General features: G+C 41.8%; 1 protein-coding gene across 2 annotated transcripts; it reads left to right on the top strand.

Annotated features, from left to right (window-relative positions):
- Positions 1–1,061: 1,061 nt before the first annotated feature.
- Positions 1,062–12,303, top strand: zpld1a (zona pellucida-like domain containing 1a). Of its 2 annotated transcripts, none has more exons than XM_044041463.1 (11): positions 1,062–1,386; positions 1,949–2,062; positions 2,294–2,514; positions 3,920–4,101; positions 5,405–5,477; positions 5,897–5,994; positions 7,583–7,663; positions 7,759–7,930; positions 8,849–8,951; positions 9,302–9,331; positions 11,306–12,303. In XM_044041463.1, the coding sequence occupies exons 2-11, from the start codon at positions 1,957–1,959 to the stop codon at positions 11,479–11,481; spliced, it is 1,242 nt and encodes a 413-aa protein (XP_043897398.1). In that variant the 5' UTR covers positions 1,062–1,386; positions 1,949–1,956; the 3' UTR covers positions 11,482–12,303. The 2 variants fall into 2 exon arrangements, with proteins under 2 accessions (XP_043897398.1, XP_043897399.1); XM_044041464.1 differs by lacking the exon at positions 11,306–12,303 and adding an exon at positions 9,458–9,598.
- The last annotated feature ends 2,181 nt before the right edge of the window (positions 12,304–14,484 follow it).

Raw genomic sequence — 14,484 nt, 5'->3', positions numbered from 1 at the left:
ATCAGGCATATACAGTAGAGTGATGAAATGAGTTCTGGATAATTGAGGGCCCGGGCCTCTCTAGATGGATATCAGTCCGCGGTGAATCTCCAGGTTTTTGGCCGTCATTCCTTATTCCTCATTCCAATTTATGTGGATTAGCAAAGTCCTTATAAAAAAAGACAGTGTCTATCCTCAAGCATCAGTGTTGAACTTTCTGGACTCTCCCAAGTGAAAACCAGAGCAGTGAAGGAGAAGGGCTGCAGAGAGTTGCTGCACACAGCAGCAGCTTCAGGAAGGTGTTTTAATCTGGGACAGAGCCATAAGGACCGAAAGTTTATGTTGGCAAGTCACTGCAAGTGCTGAGGACACTTTATCAGCAAAAATAAATGCTGAGGACGACTCCAAATTAAGAAGGTAAGGGCAAATTGCACCTGATCAACAATGCAATCTGATGCATTGTTGTTGTCTGAAGACAAGCTGTGACACTACATGTCAGACCGCTGACAATAAGGCACTGAGTGAAAGGAAAATAAGGAGAGGAAAAGTGCAAGTGGGTGGATTCTCTAAAGGTCAGCAAGCACATTTGTGCTCCTCTTTTGTTTCTCGCTGGACTTAATCACAACTTTCACTGCACTGTGCTTTTCCATCTCGTGCAGAATCACCGTATGTCGATTGCTGGAGGACAGGACAGCAAGGACGGGGGGGGGGCTCTGGAACTCCCTTGGACCTCTGTGAACTTTGTTTTATCTCTGCGGTGGCAGTCCTGTGAGCAGGACTCACAGATTGGGGGGGATCAGGTATGAGTAGGAGGCCTGCAGCAGCCCGCAGCTCCGCCAAGCAGATTGCCTGCTGCTGTGCTGACTGAGGACTGCCACACACAAAGCATGAAAAGCGTGGATTCCCGTGGCCGAGGGCCCGTTTCGGGTTGTGCTCTGCACTCCCCGACCAGCCCACGGAGAAAGGAACGGCTCAGTCAGCAGGCCGGGGCCACTGGAGCGATGAAAAGATAATTCCCCCCCCCCAACCGCTCCCCATGCTCGCCCACCTCACCCCACCCCACTGCCATTGGACCTCATGCAGCGTCAAACCATTTGTGAGCAGTGACAGAGGCAGATTGGGCCGAAAGGATATGAGTGGGAAACTTCAAAACCTGCTCATGTTTCTGCGACCGTGAAAGGATTTGTATAACACATTCAGATTTGATGGACTTTCCCATGTTCGCCCCGGACAGCCCTTTTTTGTTGACATGTTCAAATAATGAATCTCTTATGTGTGGGATCCCTTTTTCCCCCCCTGCCCCTGAGTCCTGTTTCTAGTTGTCCGGCAGGGATGCTGTGTGGACCACTCCGTCGTCTGGCCCAAGCTTATGGAGAACCGCTGACTTGCTGGCTTCCAGGAACCAGGGTGAGTGGATGTATACTTTTAAAAGGCAATTGTTTTATCTCAGGTTTGTGGGCACAACATCAACCTTTGCTGCCGGAGCTGGAGACGTTAACGACAAACAAAATGGCGCAATTAATCCTTTAATTTGTCATTTTCCTCGGGACTGAGACTCTGCGTGTGCGCATGTGACTGACGTCTATTATGAGATAACGGGACAATGAGATGTGCTCACAAAGATATGCCATTATACCTCATGGAATGACCATTGTTATCAACACATTAGTCAGCATAATTTACTTTAACTTTGATGCCAAACCTGCAGGTGCTCAAAGATAAGTCAATGTGGCATTTGTCTGCTTTGATTCTGCTTCGCAGCCATGTGAAATATGCTCCTCTGAAGTCAGAACTGTCAGGAGAGCTGAAATCTTCGGGGGAAAATGTTCCTCTTTGACATTAGCATAGAATATGTTACAGGGTTTTTTTCCCTCTCGGTGAAAGTAATTAAATAATTGCTGGATTTCTTTTTACTTTTTACTTTCTGTAAAACTGTGTCCTAGTTTTTCTAATTCTTGCTCTGTTCCAGGTGCTGAAATGGATCATATACATTTGATTCTTTTACTGTTTAGTAAGGCCTTATCAGCTGGAGCTCAATTTAATGGATTCAACTGTGACGGCAACTTTCACAACCGCTTACCAGGTGAGGAACTCATTATATTTCTGAGTAACTGGTCAGAATGTATATATGTATATATATATCTGTATATATATATATATATATATACTGTATACATATATGAATAGCCACATTAAGGCGAGAGAAAATGTCCATAAATCAGCGATTAACACTTTAGGAACTAACTTAAAAGTAATGTTATGAATTAATTCATTCACTCACTGAGTAGTTGTCTGTGTGCGCGTGCCTGTGCAGCGGAGAGAGACATCAGCGTGTACTGTGGGGTTCAGACCATCACCCTCAAAATCAACTTCTGTCCGGTCCTCTTCTCCGGCTACTCGGACACCGACCTGGCCCTCAACGGTCGCCATGGAGACGCCCACTGCCGCGGATTCATCAATAACAACACCTTCCCCACTGTTGTAATCTTCAGCATCAGCCTGGCGTCGCTGGAGTCCTGCGGTAATTCCCTGGTGGTAAGCAGAACAATGGAGACACAGAGTTTTATTCACAATATTAAGTGTTTGCGTCGCTGGAGAAAAAAATATTATTATAATCAATATTGTTGTTATCATTATATAAGTAAACAAGTATTATACTATCAGCTTTAAGAAAATATCATTTTTTTGTAGTATTTAATTGTGGCAAAGTTGAAAATAACAAGTTGATATAATATTTAAAAGCACTCTACACAGTGCTGGTGTATATGATGAAGAATAATATTTGACTATAGCGACATTAGCTTTGATATAAAACTCTGACGGCATAAATAATTCCACAGTTCATCTGAAACATTTCCAAACACAAATGTACACATATTTATAGATAAATTGATAGTTATATCACAGAATAGCCACGTAGTATGAGTAATAGGAGATTTTTGTATATGCTACATCCTTTATTTTGTCAATTCTGCTCAAATCTGTATATAGATGGATTCACAAAGTGACAATTTCCACTTATTTGTAACTCCAGTCCGTCGTTACTTAGTGTAAAATTCACTTTCAGACACTTGAAAGGGAGGCCTGTCTGTGAGGCTGCGTAACAGGGGATTGGGGAACTTCTTCTTCCTCTTCTTTTTTTTTTTAAACAATGGATAATTGTAAGTTGCTCTGGTGAAGCTTTACATGGTGACCTCTGCCAAGGACATTTTGGGCCCTCTTCTTTGTCTCTTGGTAATAATATTTTTTTAAAGAAAAACCCTTGAATGAACTTTCTAGAAACTTGGTAGAAGTGTGGAGTTTGGGAGTGGAGTGTGATTCAAAGGGCAGGGATGCAGATCTTTGGACCCAAGAAATGGTCCATATTTTAATCCCGGTCGATGAGTCTTTCTGTTTCTCGACATGCTATCTTTAGGACATTTTTTTTTCCACAGGGAGATGTAGTATGAAACTTTAACTGTAGCAAAAAGGCTGCCAGCAGCTTGTAAAAAAAATCAAAAATCTGATGTGACTTCTACCTCAGCTGGCTGTGTCACTCTCCGCATCCATCTTCTGATGTTGACAAGCTGTGTTTTTTCCTGCACGGGAATGAAGTCCGGCACGTCTTGTCTGTGTGAAGGCGTCGTACGAGAGATCCTGGAGGCCCTGTCAGGATGATGACGAGCAAACGATTCTTTAAAACAGTGTATGGGGAGTTTTTAAAGTGAGTCTCTGCTGTGAGCTGTCTCTCAGCAATATTTTTTTTTTTGCTCCGTGATTGAGCTGCGCGGAATGGGACTATTCCTGGAGGGTCTGTTGTCAGATAAGGGAATGACTTGGGGGATTAGCGAGGTGCATTAGTGTGCTCAGGAGGTATGGCTGACAGTACTCACTCCTGTGCCGGCCAGTTAGTGAGCCACAGGGAGAAGTATTAAACCATACGTGATGTTCTGTGCTGCAGGTCTCCACAGCTCATGGACCCAATGCTTATGGGAACATGTCCCTGGTGCAGATTGGTAACATATCTGGGTACATCGACACGCCGGATCCCCCCACCATCATCAGTTACCTGCCAGGCCTGCAGTACAAGTTCAGCTGCAGCTACCCACTGGAATACCTGGTCAACAACACACAGCTGGCCACGTAGGTCTCATTTCCTCACTTTTACATTTTACAAAAACTTGGATAGTTGATGTCGGGAGACGAGGGAATTGTTGTCTTCTTGTCTTTGTGGTTTCCCCGTGCTTCACACAGGAGCCTTGGCAGCAGAATAAGCACATTATGTGATAAATACACACAATAAAATGAAAATGAGACAGCACTCTGGTTAAATAGTAGGAGCCAATACTTCTTACTTCACTCTGATATTCCATAGGCTGTTTATAGCAGAGACTGTGAAGCAGACGGTGTCGTTAAAAGGCTACCCGGAATAAAACTGTCTGCCACTGTGAATATAAATACAGATTTCAGATACAGATTGGAATTAACTTGGTTTGAAATTGAGTTGGGGGTGGGGGGGAATACAGAAGGGCAGTTAAATAAAAGTCTGAAAGGGACATTTTGACATAAAAAAATAGGAAAAGGAAAACAATATTTATGAAAAATACTGTATAACTTTATTAACTTCTGTCCTGAGTGAACCTAAGTGTTTAGCACAGAGGTTATTTGTGCACGTGCACACGCACACATCCTGATTGTGTCTTCAGATCTTCAGTAATTCAAACCACATTCAGAGGAGGTCCTGGGACACATGTGGCCACATTCTTGTACATGTGTGCATGCAAATCTGTCATCAGGAGGCATTCAACCTGTGACTCACTTGCAGGTTCAAAGTTAACTGAAAGTAGTTTACACTCCTCAAGGCCCTTTGCTGATTTGTTTGAAGCCACTGCCACGATACTAATTTTATTTTCCTGATTTTACTTACCGTTCACCCAACCCTAACCCTTAAACCAAGTCTTAATCCCCAAAAAGCCCTTTGAAGATGCATGAAATGTTCTTACAATGTCACAAACATTCTCACAGAGAGAGGTTTGCATCAAAATGTGACCTTTCAACGTACTGCAGAGATGTCACACATGCACAGACTGATACAGGTAAACACTGACAACAGACACATCTGCTCAGTCAGGCTGGTTAAAAGCATCGTTTCTGTCTATTTGTGATCAGATCAATACAGAATTTCTGCATTGAGAGACGACAAAACCTCTAAATAATGATGCCGTTGAATCCACATTTTTGCTTTCAAGTGCGCCCAGTTCTCCAAACTGTGCTCCAAAGCTACAGTTTTGTGATCACAACATGAAGGTGAAAATTATTATTATAATTATTGTTATTAATGTTATTATTAAATGCTGCCTGTTTAGTTTCAACATCCGTGCTCCCGGAATAAGCTTCTGAGTGGCTTTAAATAATGACCCAAAAGGTTTTCTCATCTTCTCTGAAGGTCAGCAGCTGCAATCACAGTGAAGGAGAGCAATGGTACCTTCATCAGCACGCTAAATCTCCTGCTGTACAATGTGAGTTCACATCACCCCTCTACTGTAATATAATAACATAACATACAGCTAATCTTTAACCACCTTTTAAATCTGTTATTTCAAGGATTTCTGAAAGTGAATGCACAAAAGGGGACAACACCACAAGTTCATAAACCCTTTCATGCAGCTCAGGCTGTTAATAGATGACCTTTAATGCCACAGCTTGACAGAATTATGCCCAATTAACCTTAGGATTCATTTAAAATAATGTTCTCTAAACACGTCGTTATGAACCAAACAACATAACAGTAGTGGAGTGAAAGTGAACCAATCAATCTAGGTAACAGGATCTGTGGCAAACACCATGTGGAATTTGTTTGTGTTCACTATTTCCTGATGGACACATCCTTCATTGAACTTCCTACACTTTGCTGAAACGCTTTGTGGTTCGTGTGCAGGACTCGTCGTATGGGCAGCAGCTGGCCATTCCCATGGCGGGCCTGACCCTGAAGACACGCGTGTACGTGGCTGTGAAAGCCTCCAATCTGGACAAGAGGTATACACACTTACATATCGACTACACACGTTCACTATCATCTGACATCATGCGATAATAGACAAATGTAAGGTGGGTATTTTTCACATATTGTGCAGCGAAATACACCATGTTTTAGTGTATCAAATGTCTGGATTATTGTAATTCCCTGTACGTTGGTTTTAGACCAGTCCTTTTAAGAGAGACCACATCATCACAGCCGTGTTGTGCTCTCTCCACTTGGGGCTGTTCCTGTTTTAGGATTGATTTTAAAATGTTATTGTTGGTTTTTAAAGCTCTAAACGCTTGTTTGGCACCATCTCACCTCTCTGAACTTGTTCGCTGAGCTCTGAGGTCTAATAACAGGCTGTTTTGAGATGTGATCAAATCCCAGCTAAAAACACACACGGGGTGATCGAGTCCTTTTCAGCTGCAGCCTAAACTTTGGAACGAGTTACCCGTGGAAATTAAATTAAATTTGCCTTTAAAGACCCGCCTCCTCTCCTTGGCCATCACTTCAGGATAAGAATAGTCAACTCGGACACTTTTACTATTCTATTATGTCACTGTTTTAAAGCACTTTGGTCAACTGTGGTTGTTGTGCTCTAAAAATAAAGCCGACTTGACTTGACTGGGTGCTGCATAGCAAACTGCAGCTTGACTCATAAACACCTTAAATAAATCAATTAAAATAAATCAAAAGAATTGACATCAGTTCACCTTTGTGGGACCTTCTCTCTTTTAGATCCAGCTGCTGCTAATGATGATACAAAGAGGGCAGGCAGGGCCCAACCATGTGAAGCTTTTTCTGAGGCTTTACACAACTTGAGGAAACTCAAGGTTTCTAACTGGTTTCTTAAGGTTTATTACGGCAGCTCGTGTGTTACCAGGGTACCCTACCATGGCAACGTAACGCCACATACCTTAATCAACAGCAGAGAAATGTCATGGTTTAGATCAGATTAAGACATGGAGAATAATTGCCAGTATAGCACTCAGTAGAAAGTGCTGCCATTATTAGATGAAAATCTCTTCACTTTTCCCTCTTCTATATGCTCAAGATGAGGGAACGTCATTATTGCAGAGAACCAGCGAACCTGGTTTACTTGTAATTCTGAAAGCAGGTTTATTCATTCTTTTATACAGTATTTATCTTCTTTTTATGTATATATGTATATATATATATATATATATATACATATACTGTATATATATAAAATATATATCATGCTCTCAAACCAGTTTGACACTGCCAGAGCTACAGTTCAAAGAAAGCGTGTTGTCTTTCATGCAGCCACAATACATCTAAGCATCACATTCATTAAACAACATAACGGTTGTGTTTAGCTTGGGTGAGTGAGACCAGAGAATGAAGAGAAGAGATATCCTGGTTAAATTAATCTTGCTTTGGGTGTTATTCCAAAAGTGCAGACTTACTGGAATCATTGTATCCACTTCTCTGAAGGTGTCTGAACTTTTGCTTCCTACACTGGAAGAAACACTATTTCTCTATAAGACACAGTTTCTAGGTGACAACATAGTACCGTCAATTAGTGCTCATCTACAAAGAAAGGCTCGGACGAATGAACTCTTTCCTATTGTAAACTAGATGGAACGTTCTAATGGAGTACTGCTACACCACGCCCTCCGGAAACCCTAATGATGACATGCGCTATGATCTCTTCGTTAGGTGAGTCTCACGGCAAACACATCTCTGATTTGTTTTTTGCTTTTTTCCTCTCGCTTCTAATGACCATCCTTTGTAACCCCCCCCGTCCCTGTCAGCTGCAACAAAGACCCTCAGACCACCATCTTTGAGAACGGGAAGAGCCAAATGGGCCGCTTTGCCTTTGAAGTATTCCGCTTTGTGAAGCACAAGAACCAGAAGATGTCCACGGTGTTCCTGCACTGCGTCACCAAGCTGTGCCGATCGGACGACTGTCCGCTGCTCATGCCAGTGAGAACGAGAAACCTCTGAGGATAGCATGCGACACGTGTGATTTGTTGGCATCTCCACGACACAGATTGACAAAACTCCTTTTTTAAGTGGCGGATTTTCTAAAGTAAACATTCCCATTGTTTCAATTTTGTCTTAAAATGATAGATAGGTGCCAGTTTCTCTCAGGAGATTCAGAAGGGTTCCACAAAGGCCCTCAAGGTCTGTGTCTTTGTGATTGGCTGACGCTGCACACCCTTCCTTTATCGCTCATGTTCATCCCGTAAAGGCAGCGTTTGACAAACAAATCGATGTCAAATCGCGTTGTCTGTGCTCATCCAGCGGGGATAAGATATGTAAGCCTGTGGATTTTTTAAGTGTGATGTAAGGCTGAGACAACGCCGGGTTCACCCGAAATTCAGTTGAAGCTAATGATTCGATTATTGATTACATTGCACATGTATGAAGAGGTGAAGGTTTAATAACAACAGTCTTTAGTTGCATCTTATTTTTTTTTTAAACCCAAGCTTCAAAAAGAAAAGAAAATCAAAGTCAATCACATATTCCTGAATTCCTGATCATGCTTCCAAACAGTGTTCTCTATAGGCAGTCAGTATTCTCTGTGAAGCCATTGCGCTCTTGTCTCGTCTCTTTGTCTTATAAATCATTCAATTTGAATCATTTATGGCGTAAGACAAGTAATAAATGCCGCAGCGTCAATAATGACTCAAATCACCGGAATAATTTAGCGTTTGTCCTTTTAAATCCGTCATGTTTCATTTAATGCTGTAACCGGGAAAGCCTTGGATAGAATAGACTGTGAAATGTGGAGAGGTTCGGGTCACATTAGCGATCCGTATCACGAGGATCACGGCGGGAACGTGCAAGGCTCCGCTCTGTCACCGTATCTCCCTCTGACATTTTTTTTTTTTAACACAGATCTGTGGCAGCAGGAAAAAGAGAGACGTCTCAGAGGGGAAAGAGTCAAGCGCGGCATCTGGAAACGCTGTCCTGACCGCTGGGCCCATCATCACTCGCTTTGGTATGTACTGATAACACTCCTCATTCTACCTCTTGTTAATCCTCCTCCTCAGAGTTTCCCAGCAACCGCTGCTCCTCCACAACTGAGAGTCACCCTCTCCTCCAATACAGTATATATAATAAATATACCATCATTTCCAACATAGTGTTTAAATGACATTAAAAACGTACCGAGTGTGTCAAACTGGATATCTGACACACAGTTTTGTTGACTAATGACGAAAACCAATGAGGGTGACCCAGATAATCACAAAGTGCCTGAAGGCATCCTGTTGATTTGTGTGCTGAACAAAAACTATATACATATTGCTGTTACATTAAACGCACCCTTTTTGCCTTTTTTGTTCACAGACGAAACGCCAACCAACAACTCTCAGCTCGGTAAGACGTTCTGTCATGTTGTGTGTGCAACGACACGTTCATCGAATGTGATTATAATGCATTGATTATAATGATTTTCGGCAAGCAAACCAGGTCTTTAGGTGACTCTTTGTTTTTCTCCTGTAGGCCACGATCAACACTAATACTTCTATAAAATACCTCAGGGCTATACGTGCCACTCCACGTGTGCTCCATGTCTTATTGCCTTTCAAAGACATGAAAGAGGGGATCATGACAATAAACAAAAGCCACCATGCTGAAGGAAAACGCCTCGTGCAGTTCAGTTCTTTGACTCTTTTATGTCTAATTATCCTGCAAAAGTCCGTGCCTTGCAGGAGTTGTACTAACGTGCCATTATTCTCAGCCTGTGCTATTCTAAATATAATTGCGCTGTGCAACGCCCCTTAAATGATTTGAATGGAGAGACAGTTGGAAATTCCCCCAGACACTTATTGGCACAGAGGGCAACAGCAGCTGATTGCTTTTATTCTTTGCACAAAACCAAGAGAGGGCAATGCGTTCTGCAGGCAATCATTTTTTTCTTCTTTCAAATGTAGAAACACGCGTGTCCTACAATTTAGTGTCTGACGACTGAGCCGCATTTTCAATTATACTTACATGTAAGGAATGAGTTTTATGAAACAAAGAAGTACATTACTTATGCACACTTGCATAACCATGAGGTGTATGTGAAGAAGTCAGGGTGGTGAAAACAATCCGCGATACCTCCTCAATGTGGGCAAGGTCGTCACAGCACGGCTGCATGAAACTGCCGTGACTTGTGAAGCAGTTGTTTTCCATGTCCTGAAGCATTCAGAATCAGTTAATTAAAAAGATTTGTTCAGTTTCTTCCTGCATGACTCCGTCTGACACGGTCACTGAACTGAAATACAGTTGGGCAGGTGTTGTGATGCGGCTCGCTGCTCGTGATCGCAGTCTTTCAGCAGTGCTGTCGCTAAATACACCAGACTCCCCTGTTAAATATTGAGATTTTAGACATTTCCTTGGTAAATGTTGGCGATTAACGCATGTTTTCAGGATTGGAGAGTCTTTTGCAGACTCTGTAAACGCTGATTTACAGTTGGGCACTGGTCACGGCAGTCTGATGACGTCATGCATCGTGTCAGCTCAGCTCGCTTGGAACACCCCGTGTGGGCAGGTACTAAAAAAAAGTACCAGGCACAATCGCTAATGGAGAAGCAAAATAACCATGCTGTGCAGAGGCGAGGCGAGTCGTGCTCGTGGAAACGTGCTCACATAGAGATTAACAGCCGTTCACTCTCTCACCACTCACACCTACGGTGAATTTAAAGTGCCCACTTTGGGCACAAAACACCCACTAAATGGTCTGTCTCCATGGCATCACCAGTCAACATCCTGTCCATAAAAAGACATCACAATGTCACCATAACTCTGTAACAACTCTTCTCCAGGCTTTTTGTCAAATTTGTCCCCAACTGTGGTCTGCTGCTTGGTAGACCCCACACACACACACACCACCAGCTCCTTGTCCTACGGGTCCAAATTTGGCCTCCAACACTTCTCTGGTCTCTATTGTTGACAAAAAAAGAAAGAAAGACAAAATTCAGTGTAATCTTGGAGAAAATATGCTCCATTTGAGGCAGTGCAGTAGGAAAACGATGTTGAAATGCAGTACGTCCCGTCCGGCATCCATTTTTTGTCTGTGCGACTCCAATCACGGCGAATAGATGGTTATCTGCTGTTAGGTTGAATTTCTACTTTCCCTTCTTTTGCTGAACACTCAGGCTGTTTAATTCCTGCACAGATGGCTGAAATATTTTGTCTTTTGCTATAAAATCCAACTGTGACCTCCCAGCGTGTGCACTTTCTCAGGAACAAGAAAACAGCGGAATATTCAGTGGGCGTTTTTCAATGTGGCCGATTTTGCATTCTGAGGTGAGCCATTTATGAACCAGAATTGATTGTTCCATTGGTGCTTTTGTGCTGTTCCAGGCCTGCTGAAAGCTCCAGAGTTTCAGATAAACACGGTGACCGGCGCCCTCATCTCAGGAGTGATCATCTTGGGTGTCATGAGCGTCTGCTTCTTCATCTTCTCACTCACCCTCCTCAAAGGCAAAAGCCCCGTGATCAGCACCTCGTCTGGAGCTCGCAACCCAGCCTTCAGCTGAACACCCCGAACCCGACTCACGCATGTGACGCGTGCATGTAGTCGTTTTTTACAAGATAAATGTGTAATGTTTGATCTGTATATGTAGTGTAGAAGTAAAGCAGGACTTTTCGTATGATATTTGTGATCAACCTGCGGGTGATCGCCTGTCGTGCAGCTTTAACCCACATAGTGGGTGCACTTAACTTAACTTAAATCAATACCTCAGCTGTATGTTTTTCAGTTGCAGGTAAAGGATCAGTTACACGGCTCACAGTATATTTGTGTATAATTTGCTGGTGAGAGAATTGAGAGAATTAGTAAACGGGGAAAAGGGTGCTGTCTGAGACTGACTGAAGTGAGCAAACAGAGAGCCTCAGGGTCGACTGCTTCTGCTTTCACCGCTGAATAAATAATCTAGTATATTGATATAATAATAATAATAATAATAATAGCATCATTGAGATTTTAATTTATTAACATTGTTAAGTTGTGAAGGGTGTGTTTGTACTCGGCATGTACTTGTGTGTGTATCATCTACCTGAGATTTGTTCTAAAGGCCTTTGCACATTAACAGCAACGCAAATAAATGGCACCGATTCTTGGAACATTTTTCAATGTCACTGTTCACATGACATGTTCACTTTTTTTTAGAAGAAGAAGAATTTTAGTTCACTTGATTCACATTGTGCTGGACATACTTTCTGATATCTGTCTGGACAGTTTGAAGTAAAGAAAATATTATTAATGTCTGAATAAATCTCATTCATAAACTGGTGTTTCACTAACCTTTCCTTTGAATGTGGTAGTGTGAAATTAAAGATACAATATGCATTTATACAGATAGTTAAAGTGGATATTATTTCTTTTATTCATTTAAGATTTCTTTTCTGATTTGCTGACTAATAATGCCTTAAGGTTTTGGTGGTTTGGTTTAGAGGCGAATCTTGTCTGCGATCGGACAGACGTCCTGAGGGGCTACCGTAATGACAAATATATTGGTGCAAAACTCCGGTATCCATCCATCCATCTTCTACCGGGACGGGGTCACACCCTGGACAGATCGCCAAACGGTCTAGGAGTTGCGGTCATGAGAAGTACACAGAAGGAAAAAATGCAGTTGAAAATGAACAAATGATGAAATGAAAAGGGCTAAAAACTATTTTTGTACCATCAATTATTCTTAAAAATGACAAAAGAGCTGATTTAGTTCCCTTCTACAGGTCAAGTCACACATGTATCATGGCAAATTATAATCCATATAGCATGTTTTATTTTTTAATAGGTCTTCTGTTCTCTCTTGTTATATCAGGTGTCCACACCCTGACGTTCATTCATTAAAAGCCTTGTTTTTTTTTTTGATCAAGTGTAGTGCACGGTTTGCCCACGGGAACAATGGTTTTAGATTCTGTTTTTTTTTTTTTTTGAACATCATCTCTTTATCGCGTATTAGGTGTCCCATCTCCACCCAGATTGTGTACACGTTTGGTATATCAAGCTTCTTCATGAGACAGGATGTGAGGATCTCATTATTGACCCATAATAATAACAAATTCAGTTCAGACATATAAGTATGACTTAATGTCACTGAACTCTGGGTTGGTTGAATTTTAGAAATGTGAAACTTATTTAACAAAAAACAAGATGATACAATATGACAGCTTCAATCTGAAGCCACCTTTTCCTGCATGTTAATAATTGCTTTATTCATTTGGTTGTGTTTCTGGCCTTGTTTGTCTGTTTTTGAGCAGCTGAACACAACATGTACGATCCCGATTTAATGCAAATATACAACAAGTAAACTAGGAAAAAGAAACACAAATGTCGGAAGCAACACACTGGGATATTGTTGTGTTACGTTGCTTGATTTGTTTTTGTTTTTTGTCTTTTCAGACGCAGAGGCAGACACACGGCAGATGTTGCCAGTGATGTGTTCATTCATTCATTCCTTCACCACCACAGTGTTTGGAGGTGTAGTGATGGAACAGGGAGTGGGCAGGTGTTGAAACACTGGACTCACAGCTGAACTATGACTTTTCATTTTAAGTATTAATGTTTGGAAACGGTGGAAACTAAAGCTGTTTTTTTTTTAGCTGACATCTGGAGATATTGCAAGTGCTAGTTTATCCTGCCTACCATGTCACAGATGGTGGCTTTTGTCCTGGCAACCACCTGGATGGTTCTTTCGCTCTTGATGCTCAAGAACAACAAACCTGTTTTTGCGAGTGAATCACTTGAGTCTTTGAGGATTATTACCCTTTCATCCTGTGGAACCAGCTCCCAGACACCGTATCCATATTTAAAGTTAGACTTAAAACCTTCCTTTTTGGAGCCATCGCTTAGTTACGCTGCTATATACCTAGACTCCGGCGGGAACTCCTGTGGTGCACTCACACTCTCACTCTCAGGGTATGAATATGACATTATTACATGTCAATAACCTTGTTCTTTCTCTCCCTAGATTCTGCCTTTCGTTCCCAGGATCCAGATCCAGCTGTGAATTATCATTAGTAGTATTTTCATCATCATTTCTGCTATAATATAAGTATAATTTCTCTTCAATAATCTATGCTGCTACATGTGTAAATGACACTGTAATAGTATAAAAATGAATTTAATGCAACTGTTATATACAGTACCTGCTCCTGGTCTTTCTCTTCTGTCTCTACCTCGCCTCCGTCTTTCCCTTTCTCTCCCCCATTTTTCCATTTCACCCCAACCTGTCTAGACAGATGGCCGCACACTTTTAAGTCTGGTTCTGTCAGAAATTTCTTCCTGCTGTTAAAAGGGAGTTTTTTTTAATCTCTCCACTGAAGCCTAGTGCTTGCTCCTTGTGTGAACTGTTTCTCATTCATCATATTGTTAAGGTTTCTGCCTTACTACGTAACTTTCTATCCCTTTCTATTTGGCGCTATACAAATAAAATTGAATTGAATATACCAACATGAAGTCATGAAAATTTAACGTCGAATGTGCCAGTATAATGTCATCACAGCAGTATGTAACTTTAACATAACCGTTGTTA

The sequence above is a fragment of the Solea senegalensis genome, linkage group LG13 (assembly GCF_019176455.1).
Source record: "Solea senegalensis isolate Sse05_10M linkage group LG13, IFAPA_SoseM_1, whole genome shotgun sequence".
Taxonomy (NCBI): Eukaryota; Metazoa; Chordata; class Actinopteri; order Pleuronectiformes; family Soleidae; genus Solea; species Solea senegalensis.
This window is presented reverse-complemented; position numbering and strand designations above follow the sequence as displayed.

Excerpts from the sequence above, each read along its gene's own strand:
- zpld1a (XM_044041463.1), top strand. The coding sequence starts at position 1,957 with ATGGATCATATACATTTGATTCTTTTACTGTTTAGTAAGGCCTTATCA. Across the intron at positions 4,102-5,404 it reads AACAACACACAGCTGGCCAC|GTCAGCAGCTGCAATCACAG; the intron begins GTAGGTCTCATT and ends TCTTCTCTGAAG. Across the intron at positions 9,332-11,305 it reads AACCAACAACTCTCAGCTCG|GCCTGCTGAAAGCTCCAGAG; the intron begins GTAAGACGTTCT and ends GTGCTGTTCCAG.